Source organism: Spinacia oleracea, chromosome 4 (assembly GCF_020520425.1).
Source record: "Spinacia oleracea cultivar Varoflay chromosome 4, BTI_SOV_V1, whole genome shotgun sequence".
Lineage (NCBI taxonomy): Eukaryota > Viridiplantae > Streptophyta > Magnoliopsida > Caryophyllales > Amaranthaceae > Spinacia > Spinacia oleracea.
This window is the reverse complement of record NC_079490.1, coordinates 35,183,049-35,196,249: the sequence shown is the minus strand read 5'-3', so window position 1 is coordinate 35,196,249 and position 13,201 is coordinate 35,183,049. Positions and strand designations below refer to the sequence as shown.

At 33.1% G+C, this 13,201-nt stretch overlaps 2 protein-coding genes and 1 non-coding gene across 3 annotated transcripts; 2 read left to right on the top strand and 1 right to left on the bottom strand.

The window, feature by feature from the left end:
* Positions 1-216: 216 nt before the first annotated feature.
* On the bottom strand, positions 217-1,184 carry LOC110793924 (PRA1 family protein E). The gene has a single exon (XM_021998861.2). The coding sequence runs from the start codon at positions 1,102-1,104 to the stop codon at positions 472-474; it is 633 nt and encodes a 210-aa protein (XP_021854553.1). The 5' UTR covers positions 1,105-1,184; the 3' UTR covers positions 217-471.
* Positions 1,185-1,338: 154 nt separating this feature from the next.
* LOC130460560 (U6 spliceosomal RNA) lies at positions 1,339-1,442 on the top strand. Its single transcript, XR_008920415.1, has one exon. It is a non-coding gene; the product is annotated as a U6 spliceosomal RNA (small nuclear RNA).
* A 7,045-nt stretch (positions 1,443-8,487) lies between these two features.
* LOC110793927 (GDSL esterase/lipase At1g29670-like) lies at positions 8,488-10,986 on the top strand. The gene is made up of 5 exons (XM_056841591.1): positions 8,488-8,846; positions 9,868-9,992; positions 10,252-10,482; positions 10,583-10,818; positions 10,908-10,986. Exons 1-5 carry the CDS (start codon positions 8,612-8,614, stop codon positions 10,984-10,986), a joined length of 906 nt encoding a protein of 301 aa, XP_056697569.1. The 5' UTR covers positions 8,488-8,611.
* The last annotated feature ends 2,215 nt before the right edge of the window (positions 10,987-13,201 follow it).

The following is a 13,201-nucleotide window of genomic DNA, read 5'->3' as shown; positions in this document are numbered from 1 at the left end:
AAAGGGCATGTTCCAAACTTTCAATATTGGTGTTCATAAGGTGAAATCATAAACCATAATATAATGTACTCCGTACATAATCTAACAGCAACCGTTGTCAACTTCCATTAGTAACACGATCAAAATTCGCCAAACACACACATTTAAACCAACATTATAGTTGTTCAAATGTCAAAAACCAACAACAAAAGGCTGATAATCGGCTAGGTTTCGAGATTAATCAAACTAATAGCTCAAATTAAATTCTACAGAAAGTTCTACAGTGTACAACTAAATGAAAAAGCTTTGCCATTTCCTTTCAATCATCACAATACAACTTAAAAGCAACTAAACGTAAAGCTTGAGAGTTGACCCGAGCCCGAATGTAATTGTCACAACCCGAGCCGAGCATTCCAAGCAAGCTCGAGTTCGGCTCATATCACCCCTAGTTTATAGACGTGTCAAATTTACAATTCTCAGAAACCCACAAAATCAAACTATGGCATAAGTAGGCCTCAATGGCTGACCTTCAGAGCTGGGGATAAACCCAGACAACCCACCATCAGCAACATCCTCCTCATCTAAGAACAAGTCGTCAACGATTCGAAAACCGGCGTGTAATCCGACAACAGAAACACCAACAATTAACGAAATCAACACATTCAGCCCAACATGAGTGAAAACCAATGCTAAAATAGTAACAAGTGATAGACCAAGAAGAACTAATCGATCGTCAATTGAACGGCCGAACACGACGATTGGGTCGTCCCTGGAAAGGTAGAGGAATAGCCAGAGGACGAAAACCGCTAAGTAGACGATCATGGATATTGGGTGCCATAGAAGACTGAGGAAGAGGATGGTGAGGACGATTAGGGAGTAATTGAAGCGGAAGTAGTTGAGGTTGCGGCGGAGGCGGGACATGGCGGTGGAGTAAGAGGTTGGGGGAGAGAAGGAAGAGAAGGAAAGGAATTCCCGCCATGGACGGCGGTGGGAGATTAGGGTTCGGGTTTGGTTGGTGGTTCGTGTGATGAATGTGTCGATGGAGGAAATGGAGGTAGAGGTGGTGGTGGTGGGAATTGTGCCGTAGTTTGGGTTGGTGGAGGTGGGTAAGGGTTTGGTCGACATTGGTGTTGACGATTTTAGAGGAGAGAGAAAAAGGGGGAAATCGGGGGTGTGACTTGTGAGTTGGTGAAAAATAAGGGGAAAGAATGGATGGATGGGCTTATTACATGGACTTGGACTTCCTATTTTTAGGGCTTGTTGGATTATGGATGATGTGCAAAAAGTACAATACAAATACACATTTTTATTAAACTTCGACTAAAATTCTTTCATTAATTCAAATTCAGAAAACACATACAAATATGTCTCTTCGAACTGATAAAATTAGATCGATACAGAGAAGATTAGTATGGCCCCTGCATAAAGAACTAAAGGTGACATACAAGTCGGTCCAAATTTATAGAATCAAAGCTGATATAGTGGTTGGAGGTCCTCCTTTTATTCATGTGAATATGTGATAGGTTTGATTCTCACTCTGTACAAGAGGGTACTCTCACATTTCTCTCATCGCAAGAAAGATTTCATTCTACCTTAGATGTATGTACAATATAAATCAAACTTCATAAATACGGAGTATGAAGTGATTCGTACGGATGCATATCAAAATAAATTAGGAAAAAGGTAACATTTTTGCCCACAAAATAAGATCATTGTAGATGGATAAGAAACTTTACATGATCTTTGTAATATGGTTGGGTTTATTTATTTTAAAGACCATGTTGGTTGTTCAAACATCCTCCTCTCCAAAAATCTTATAAGATTTTTCTTAGCGTAGCTAATATATTTTAATTTAATAGTTATTTTAAAATAATCTAACCAAATAGAGACAAATAAATTGAATGACATTTACAACAAAATTACATAGATATCATTTACAGAGATGACCATTCCCCTCAATTTTTTTTATAAAGATGACCACTAGGTCGGGTTGCAAACAACCCACTCTGACCCACATTGTTTGTGGGGAAAATGGATCAGGCCCCCTTCCAACTCATCACAAATCAAGGTTATCAGAGATTCAATTTTTCAAACTTTATCCGATTCGAGTTAACTTACGTAATACGGTCCACTTAATTCACATAAACATCTTGTGTCATATACGTCGGTCCAAAGTGATTTAAGTGCGCTGTGTTGCGTGGCAGCGTAGGTTAGTGATTTAAGTGAGTTATGTTGCGTGGCAGCGTAGGTTTATTAGTAGTAAGTAGGGGTGTCAAATCGGATCAACGGATCGGGTTTGGGTCGGACTCATCGGATTCGGGTTGAAACGGATCGAATTGGAACGGATTAATTTGGCTAACGGGTCGGATCGGATCGGATTGAAAACTTAACGGACCGGATCGGGTCGGATTTTTTATTCACGGATTCATATCGGATCAGGATGTAAACGGGTCGGATTGTAGTCGGTTTGGGTCGGATCGGATCGGATTGGAATATGACGGATTGTTAACAGGTTTAGTCGGACTAGAACGGGTTCGGGTTCATGTCGGTCGGATTCATATCGGATCGGATTCATTTCGGGTCGGATTCATATCGGATCGGATTCATTTCGGATCGGATTCATATCGGATCGGATTAATCGGTAACAGACTAAAACGGGTTGGAATGAAACTAATTTAGCCTGGTTACATTGGATTCAGTTTTATATTGGTTCGGGTAATTACCGGATCGGGTTATTTGGTAGCGGGTTGGAATTTGGGTCAGTTCGGTTCCAAATTATATATTATCATATCGATGACTTAATTAGGGGAAGAAAATAATAACCAACTTTTAAAAGTAATAAGAATTTAAGATCAGTAATATAAGTTATTGAATATATTATTATATCGATGGGTTGGAATTAGTTCGGATTAAACAGGTCACGGATTAAAAACGGATCGGATTAAACGGGTCACGGGTTGAAACGGGTCGGATTAAACGGGTCACAGATTAAAAACAGATCGGATTAAACGGATATTCCTTGGGTTGGAACGGATTCGGATTGAAACGGATCAGATCATAAACGGGTTTCGGATCGTTTCGGATCGGATTAAATGGATCCGGATTGTCACGGATCGGTCTGTTAACGGATTCGGATCTTAATCGGATCAATACTAACGGGTTGGGTCGGATTCGGGTTGAATATAATCGGATCGGATCGGATTTCGGATTTTAACTCGCGGGTTCTAAACGGTTCGGATTCTAAACGGTCGGACAAATCCATCGGGTTCACTGGGTCGGATTGAGAATTGACACCCCTAGTAGTAAGGGTTGTCAAATGGGGTCGGATTGAAATAATTCGGTTGATTTCATATCTGTAATCTGTGTTGAACTGAGTCGGGTAAATCGGATACCATGTTTTATCGATTGAATTACGATTGTTATCGGGTAAATTGATTTTCGGATTGCTATATGATTGGATGCGGGTTCAATTCGTTTAAAAGTTATGGGATGCAAATCTGGTTGCAGGTCTCCTTAGGTTGAAAATTATTAGGTACACCCGGGTGCAACGTACACCCGGGTGTAACGTGCACCCAAGGGTATTTTTATGTTCATTAGTGGTCCCCAACACATTTTCTCCTCACAAGTAAAAAGAAAATATGAGAGGGTGCACCATGCAATCGGATGCATATAATATGTTCTACTCCTTGGGTTGCTAGTGGTTCGGTTTCAGATCTTGAATTAATGGGTTAATTGGGGTTTTGGGTCAGAATCGGATCGGTTTTGAGATCCCTATTTCTTGAATATATTTGGTACGGGTGTCTGTCAATTTTATTCGATTTCTCGGATCGTTCCACTTTATTATTTCCCCTCATTGGTCATAACGTACCCATCATGTTGTCCCGCCTTCACACTCTGATCTACTGAGTATTGTTTAAATTTTGTGTACGAATATTAACCGTTGATATTTGAAAGGAAAATTTACTTTTTACCACCTACAATTTTTTTTTTATTATTCACCTAAAAAACTAAAACTTGTATTTTGCCACCTAAAATAAAAACTTGTTTTTTACCACATAAAAGTGGAAAAAATAGATGAAACCGTTATGTGGGGATACAATAACGGTAATATTTCTGATATTTATTCTTCTTCCACGATTTCATGTATTTAAGTCCCTTCTCTTCCTTTCCTTCATTCTATTTCATGAATTCACATAATTTCTCCTCTCATTAATTCACAAAATTGACAAAATTCAACGGCGGTAAAGAGAGGAGGGTGAAGAAGTTAAAGAAAATCGCAGAGGGAGTATAAAGATTTGGAGAGAAATTGAATTAGGCTCTGTTCTTATGAGCTTTTTCTGGTTGAACTGAACTGAACTGAAGTGGATGGAACTGAACTAAACTGAATTGAACTGAAATGAACTGAAATAAATGGAGCTGAACTGAACTGAACTTAATGGAACTTAATGAATAGTAAATAATAAATAATAAATAATAAACAGATTTTTCATGAAATACCCCGGGTTTTAGCATAATTCACCAAACGTCCATCAAGTTTTGGAAACACAAAAAATACCACTCACAAATGACTTAATAGCCCAAATATCCCTAATGACGCCATCATCCTCATAATCAACCAATTACGGTCTAATTACTCACCTAATCCCTAATTAACCCTCTAATCAACCACCTATTAATCCACTAATTAAGCCGCCCATTTTTTTTCTTTTATCTCTCCCCTTCCTTATTCCATTAACCCACCACCCACCTCAAGTATCATGTCAACCATCTTCACCTCCAACTCCACCTCTACCTCCACCCTTATCGATTCTGAATCATATGTTATTGTGGGACAAGGTACTTGACTTGTTCTTTTAGTCTCTATATTTATTCTTTTAGTCTTTTCATTTGTTCTTTTATAATATTCTGTTAAAAGAACAAAATAAAAATACGTGCACTGTTCTCATTATGCACTCTTTAAGAATTTTTCCTTTCTCCTCCTCTGTTCTTCTTTGATTCTAATTCCTATTTTTTCATTTTCTATTTTTCAACAACTATATATATAATAATTGTACTTATGAATCATTACCATTAGTCATTTTAGAATTTTAGAAATACATTTTAGAGAGAGAGAAAGAGGAGAGGATTTATATTCCCTCAACATAAGAGAGATTTTTTTGAGAGAGAAAGAGTGAGATAGTGAGTGAAAGAGTAAAAAATACATTTTCTCCTTATTCTCTCTCTAAAATTCCTTTTGAATGTTTTTCCTTAGTTGAAAATGAGTGAATTAAGAAAACTAATAGTTCAATTTGGCTAGTTTTCGAAACAAGAGAATCATAGGAGAGCATTATATTTTACAAGGATTGAGATCAGTTTTTGAAGATTTATTAAAAGATATTGATGCTCATGATAAACGTTGATCAAGTGTTTAAGGTACGTTTCCTTGTTCTTTTCTCTAATGTTCTTTTCAAATTGTAATGTTCTTTTCATAACTTACTTTTACTGTGTCATTTTGTTCTTTTAAATCAACATGCTTTGTTCTTTTATATCAACATAGATTGTTCTTTTAAATTTTTAGAGAGTTTTTTATACAGTTAATGATTGTTTTTATAAAATTAAAACACATTTTGAATTTAAAAAACTAAATAAATTATACTAATAGTATAAAAAAAAATCTTTTAAAAGAACATAGATATTATTTTAACTAGTAACACAATTATAACAACAAAAAAGGTTTTATAAGGAACATATTTATGTTTTTAACTCCAAAATCATTAATACACAATTTATTAAAAGAACAAACTACACTTGTAAACGAACATAGCAACATTGTAGATCTGGTTTTAAGTACAACAGTTTCATTGCAGTCTCATCTTCTTTTCTTAATAAGAAACATAAACCATAGGAAAAGAACAATAATAATAAAAATACCATAGATCCGGCTAAAGTTCTTCAAAATTTTGTCGTTTTCATTTTAATTAGAAAATATAGTGGTTTAAAAAGAACAAATAATACTTAAAAAAAGAACATAGTCTGATTCGTGGCAATAGAACAAAAATACTTTTAAAAAATATAAAAATTTAGTTTTGAGTGCATCAAAAAATCGTCGTTTCGTCTTTTTAATTAGAACATAAAATCGCTTGAATAGAACAATTGACACTTAATAAAAGAACATAGATCTGATGTGTCGGATAAGAACAAACATACCTTTAAATAAAAATATAGATCTAGTTTTAAGTGCATCCAAATATCGTTGTTTTCGTCTTTTTAATTAGAACACTAAATGGTTTGAAAAGAACAAATACAACTAATAAAAGAACACAGATATGTTGTTCTTTTCGTCCCTTTCATTATGTTCTTTTGTTTAATAAGGAAAAAAATATTGTTATTTTCATGTGTTTTGTTCTTTTTTTTTTGTTGTCGTTTTTATTTTGAGTTTTTGTTATTTTCTATTTTATTTTGATTTTGTTCTTTGTGTTTTATAAAAAAAGTTTTTGTTCCTTTTTTAATTATTTTGTGGTCTTTTTAACTTATTTACCGTTTTTTAATTTTTTTATAATATTATCGATAATATTTTTTTTGTTTTTCTGTTGCATTTTTCACATGATGTTCCTTTTGAAAAATAGTTGTTCTTTTTATAGTTAATCAGGAGAGAGAATATGTTTTCATTTTTGTACATTTTCTTTGGTTTTTTCTTAACATTAGTGTTCTTTTCAGGTTTTGGTTAATGTTCTTTTCGTTTACTCTATTATGTTCTTTCTGTTTAGGTTATTACGTTCTTTTTCGTTTTTTTGAGTTTGTTGTATTTTGTTTTAGTATTTATGCGTTTTGGTGCAGGTGCACGTAGATCTACGCGCACACCCCTGCACCATCCGCGCGTTGCTTGAAATGGGGTAAAAAACATGATTTTATATGACCCGAAACTCACGACCCATATCACGCTTATCGACCCGCGAGCATTCGTCTACTCGCGACACACCCATGGGTTGGGTGGTCTTACCGGTCAAACGATCTTTTTTAAAAGTTTGTAATAATGGTTGGGTATTCAAACTTGCGTGATGATAAAGGTCGCAAGTTGCGACAACATTTAGTTGTCGCAATCTTACATGTCGGAGTTTCATTGGTACATATAGGCGCCACATAAATTATACGTCAACAATTTTTTTTTACTATCAATTCAATATTTTTACTATGAAAATATGTAAATAAGGTAGTCAATACAAAAATGGAAATAAGTATTTATTATATTTAGAGTAAATATATATTTCCTTTTACTATGTACATCACAAATTTTAAAAATAAAAATTATAATCTAATAATATATTTTTGTGTAATTAAAAAATTACACCAATTTAATTTTAAAAAAAATACACTAATTTATAATCTAATAATATATTTTATGTAAATAAAAATTCATAATTATACATTACTTTAAAATATTATTTTAATAATTATACATTACTTAAAAATATTACCTTAAATTCATAATTTGACATTTTATTTTATTTTTCAAAATTACCTGCATCAAGAATCTTAAATCTCCAGCAAAGTTAGACTTGATCTTGATTCTTGCAGTGGACATTGCTATCATTATTTTAATTTTAATCTTAAATTTTCGGCAAATGCTTGATATTGCAATGGACAATTTTTTATTTTTTTTGGGTTGGATTGGGTTTGGGGGCGGAAGGTAAACGTGAAAGACCAAAACCATTAAAGACGAAATACTATTCCTAATCTTTTATTTTCTAATGTGTTGTATTTTCTATTTTCTAAATATAAATTAGTAAACATATTTTTTTTATTTTAATTTCCTATATCATAAAATAATGTAAAAGTATTTTTTTTTTCTAATTTTCTATACAAATTATAAATATGAAGATTTTCGTACCTTTTTTGTAACATGTATAATTGGTTATATAAGCTAAATATTTTAATTTCTAATTAAGTTCATGACACATAAGCGTGTCATGTCACCATTATGACACGGCTTAAAGGTCGCATGTTGCGACCTTTATCATTATCGTTCAAACTTTTAAATGACACCACTAAAACCACTTGAAATCAATAACTTTGGTTATAACGACACAAGAATGTTAGAATGCTATAGATTGCCGGTATTCCTAAGAATTAGACCCCAAAATTTATTCAATGTTTAACCACATTATTCAAAATTAACAAATGCAAGTAAACCCGTTTATTAAATACGCTTTTATACCCGATGCTAAATCAATGAAACTTAATACTACCAATTACCCAAAATAAAAAGTCCCTTGAAGTAAACACAATAACTATTCAGTAATTAAACAAAGTCAAATCAACACATGCAAAAAAAAAAACTCTTAAAGAGTTACTACGTACTCCGTACATAGTAACATCACTAAAACGATGAAACTTAAAACCACTTACTTGCTATATAGACCACATTAATTAATGAAATAAGGGGTATGTTAGATTTCGGTTTATAATATATATTCTTTTAGAAATACATCTTTGTCACATCACTTCTTACACGATTTACAAAAGCTTTATTCTAAACCATAAAATAGTATACGAATAAGTTAGGTTTCAGTCTTGAGAAAAGACTTTCCTAACTTTTGTATTTTTCCTTTTAAAAAAAATATAAAAAATAAAATAGTATACGAAGTATTATTCAATGGGATTATTATTAGTGACCATTGCAATATTAGTTGCAAGCTTGGAACTAAATATGATTAATGGGGAACCCCAAGTACCTTGTTTCTTCATATTTGGAGATTCATTGTCAGATAGTGGTAATAACAATAATCTTGTGACATTGGCCAAGGCCAATTTTCTACCCTATGGAATTGACTTTCCTGATGGGCATACCGGGAGATTTACCAACGGACGAACCACCGTTGATATCATTGGTAATCTTTTTGCATACGCACCGGTTATGTTCAACTTTTTTTTAAAATAATAGCCGATCTATAATAATCATGTTAATTTGATATGGAGTAGATAATATATCTCGAATAATGGAAGATTTCTTGATAGAATTTGAAGAGAGATAACCCAAGAACCAGTAAGAAAAGGGGCCCTTAGTTTGTATTGGGCCTTTGGCAGCTCTTCTAAAACAATATCATTTTGATCTTGTTAGAAATAGGAGTCATTTTTTTTTTTTTTTTCTTTCTTTTTCTTACGGATTTAATTTTTCTTATATTACTTCTGTTTCGGAAATATTGCACCATTTATTTTTACACTATTCATACTAAGACTTTGACCATTTTTTGTGATCCGTACGTAAGGAAATTTTAGTCATGTAGAGTCATGTTAGATTCGCATCGATATATATATTTTTTAAATATTAATTTTTTATAATTTTACTTGCATATGATTTGAGATATTAAGAGTCAAATTAATGGTTAAAGTAGTAAAAGTCAATCATGGTGCGATATTTCCGGAACGGAGAAAGTAACTTATTTTAATTGTTTTTGCTTGATATCATTAACCTTTTTTTTGTTGGTGCAAATATCATTAACCTTTTTTCATATGAAAGCTAAACTTCTTTCCGTATATTAAGCTAAAAATAGAAATAAAACTTACTCTCTCCGTCCCGGAATACTTGACATGTTTTCCTTATCGGGCCGTCCCTTAATATTTGACCTGTTTCTAAAAATGGAAATATTCTAACAATATTATATTATTTCTCATTTCACGCCCTATTAACCCACCTACCCCCTACTCCATACAAAAAATAATTAAAAATTCAACCCCTACTCTCCCCTTTACGCATTTCCCACTAACTACATTGAAATAATACCCCACTATCAACTACTACCTATTAAATTAAATAAGTCAATTCAAGTCCCTTAAACTCTGTGCGGTCAAACCGGGTCGAGTATTCCGGGACGGAGGGAGTATGATTGTTATTGACATTTATTGACACAGGTGATCATCTAGGTTTAAATGGCTACATCAAAGCCTTTCCAATTGTAAAAGAGGAAGAAATAGTTGGAGGCGTAAATTATGCATCTGGTTCTGCTGGTATTCGTGCTGAAACTGGCTTTCAAGTGGTAATACTCATAATACTCATATACTTGTACATTCACAACCTAATATCCTGAAAATGGAGCATTTGTCTTTATTAAAAATAAAAAAAGCCCTAGCTATAAGCTACTCCGTAAGTCATAAATCATAATGTAGATCATCATACATATTTTATGGTTAGACATATGAAACAATATATTTCTTAATTTCTTTCATAACCATTTAATTATTTCACTAATCTAGCTTGTATTAAAAATATGGTTATGTTTTGTGTATAATGTATAGGGGGATCGGATTAGTATGGATGAGCAGATGAACAACCACAAAGAAATAGTGTCAAGAATCTCAACAAGTCTAGGGCAAAACAACTCTGCAGCTCATCTGAACAAATGCCTCTACTCTGTTAATGTTGGGAGCAACGATTGGATGTTTAACTATTTCTTGAAAGCACCTCAAACGTCCACTCCCGAAGCTTATGCTGGTACCCTCATTACTCAATTATCAGACCAGTTAAATGTAATACCTCTCTTCCTAGCTAACATACATATTGTTGTATATATATTGTACAACAGACAGACGACTAATATGTTTGATTTCGGTGGGTGTTGTAATGTAGACTCTTTATGATCTAGGAGCAAGAAAGGTGATATTATTTGGACTTGGACCACTTGGATGTCTTCCCCTTATAAACATACAAGGGATATGTTCGAGTTATGTTAATGATGTCATGGATATGTATAACATCAAGCTAAAATCACTAGCTGATACTTTCAACACTAACCATTCTGATGCCAAATTTATTTGGATTAACACTTTGGATATTGTTTCCCCGAATAATCTTCCAAGGCCTTGGTAATTCCACTAATAATCTCTGTTCCGTGCTTCTTCTAACACAAATTCGCCATCTTATGTTACTGATAATTGGTTATAATTTCTTGCAGGGTTGAAGATAACAAATGTACCTTGTTGTGGAATATTTCAAAATATGTTCTGCAATCCACTCAATGTTCCATGTATTGATAGAGGGGATCGTGCATATTGGGACCAAGCACATCCCACTGAGGCTGCTAACAGGGTTTTAGCAGGAAGAGCCTACAAAGCACAAAACTCGACTGATGCTTATCCTATGGACATAAGCAGCCTGGCTCAGCTCTGAATTCATCAACAACACCACCACTCTAGGAACAACTACAATTCTACAACAAATTATTCATACAGATATTTTTGTGGAATTGTTGTGCTTTCCATTTTCAATTAATTAGCTGAATTAGGTCTTTTAGACTAAAAGTTGTATGTTTTGATTCACAAAAAAGAAATAAAACTCTTAGATTTCCTTTTACTGCCTTTGCCTTGCCAATTAGTACCAATATCTTGTGCATATGTTTTTCAACACAACAACACCAACAACAACGACCAAACCTTAATCCCAAAATGATTAGGGGTCGACTAACATGAAATATATTTTCCAAAATGATTTGTGCATATATTTTTCAATCTTGCATCAATATAAAATAAGTGAATGAGGAGTAAATTGAACTGTTTTACAATTGGTAAAATCAATTTCATAACTTGATTGTGCAAATTAAATTTCTGAATCTATGAGCTGCTAAATGTGAATCTGTATACTGTTGGAATTCATATACTGGTATAATGGTGTATAATCTCAATCAAATGTAACCATAACCTATCAAAATAAATAAGAAAAAATCCCAGAAAGAAAGTTTCATCTAAAATTCATCCGAAGAGACTTGGAAACAGTCCTATCCTTGAAATGACCATTGACTCGAACAACTTTCTTCTTCCTGAGATTTGATTCGGAGCCGAAAACGGTATTAGGCAGGGGAGAAATCAGAAGAACAGATCTAGAAAGAATCAAAGTCGATTGAATCTCTGATGAATTGAACAAATGAGTAATGTCTTGAAGAGGCTTTCTAGCAGAAATCTTTCGGCATTTGATACTCTTGCTGTGAAATCTAACAACAACTGGGTTATTGACTTGCTTTGAAGAAGTAAAAGGTGGGATGTTCTCATTGTTATCTTGGTTTAACCCTTCCGTCATTTAACTTGTTTGATAAAAAGGATGAAGAAGAAAGATAGATCAAACCTCGAAAGCTTATTCGAGTTGAGAATAGGAGGTGTTTGGCAATGGCCGATTGTCGATTGAGAGAGATTTGAGTGAGTGGAGAGTACATTGAAGAAAATGAAATTATATAGGAGGGCAAGATTCCATTTTGTTTTTTCAATTTCATTTTGGTGTTCAATTTTCAAGTTTTAAAATTCACCTGAAATTTTCAATATCACTGTGCAAGGAAAAAAGGGTCAAGGGAGGGAGATTTTGAAATTCCCGGGGTTTTTGGAGTTTTGGATTAATTTAATGAGCGGCGCGCAGCTGAGTGAAGGTAGGGGCGTGGCGGGGTAATATTTTGGCAATGTTGGAATGTAACAAGTGGGACCTTAAAATAATTTCAAATTTGCTCCCCCTTTGTCATTTTGATGCAACCCAATAGCTAACCCGCCTAGCTAACAACTAGGAGTATACTCTTATTCCCCCGTTCTTTAAATTTTGGCACTTTTTTTTTATTGTTTATATCGTATTAATTTTGACTTGATTTATTTTACTAAAATAATACTTCAATGATTTTCTTCTAATTTGTTACATATTTATATGTAATAAAATCTATTTAGGAATTAATGTAATAACAAATTAACGTAAAAAATTGTGTTTTTTACTTGTTTATTTTTTTGCCGCAAAATGCTTGTATAACCATATAAAATTAGGTATGATTAAGAGTAAGACTAAGTTTAATTTTTTAATAAAAAAATGTAAGATAAAAGGGATGAATTCCAAATTTTTTAACTGCCTTAATAATTGCTTTCATGTTTGCTATAGGAATTAAATTAAATTGTTGTTGACTTTTGGTTGTCACGTGCATTGAAAATTTATTTTTTACAATATGACATTAATTATCAGTTTTTAGAATTATTTTAATTAAATTAAATTTAAACTTATTAAGGGTATGATAGTCTATTCCATAGGGGGACACCAGGCCAAAAGGCTATTTATTAAAATGACCCCATAAGTTCCCTTATAAATAGTGATATACTCCGTATATCTTATATGCATGTGAAATTATTAAAAACTTAAAATTGTATTTTTACTTAATATTGATGTATGGGCGTAAGCAAAGATCTTGTATATACTACGTGCAACTATACTTTTATAGTCTTTTCTACA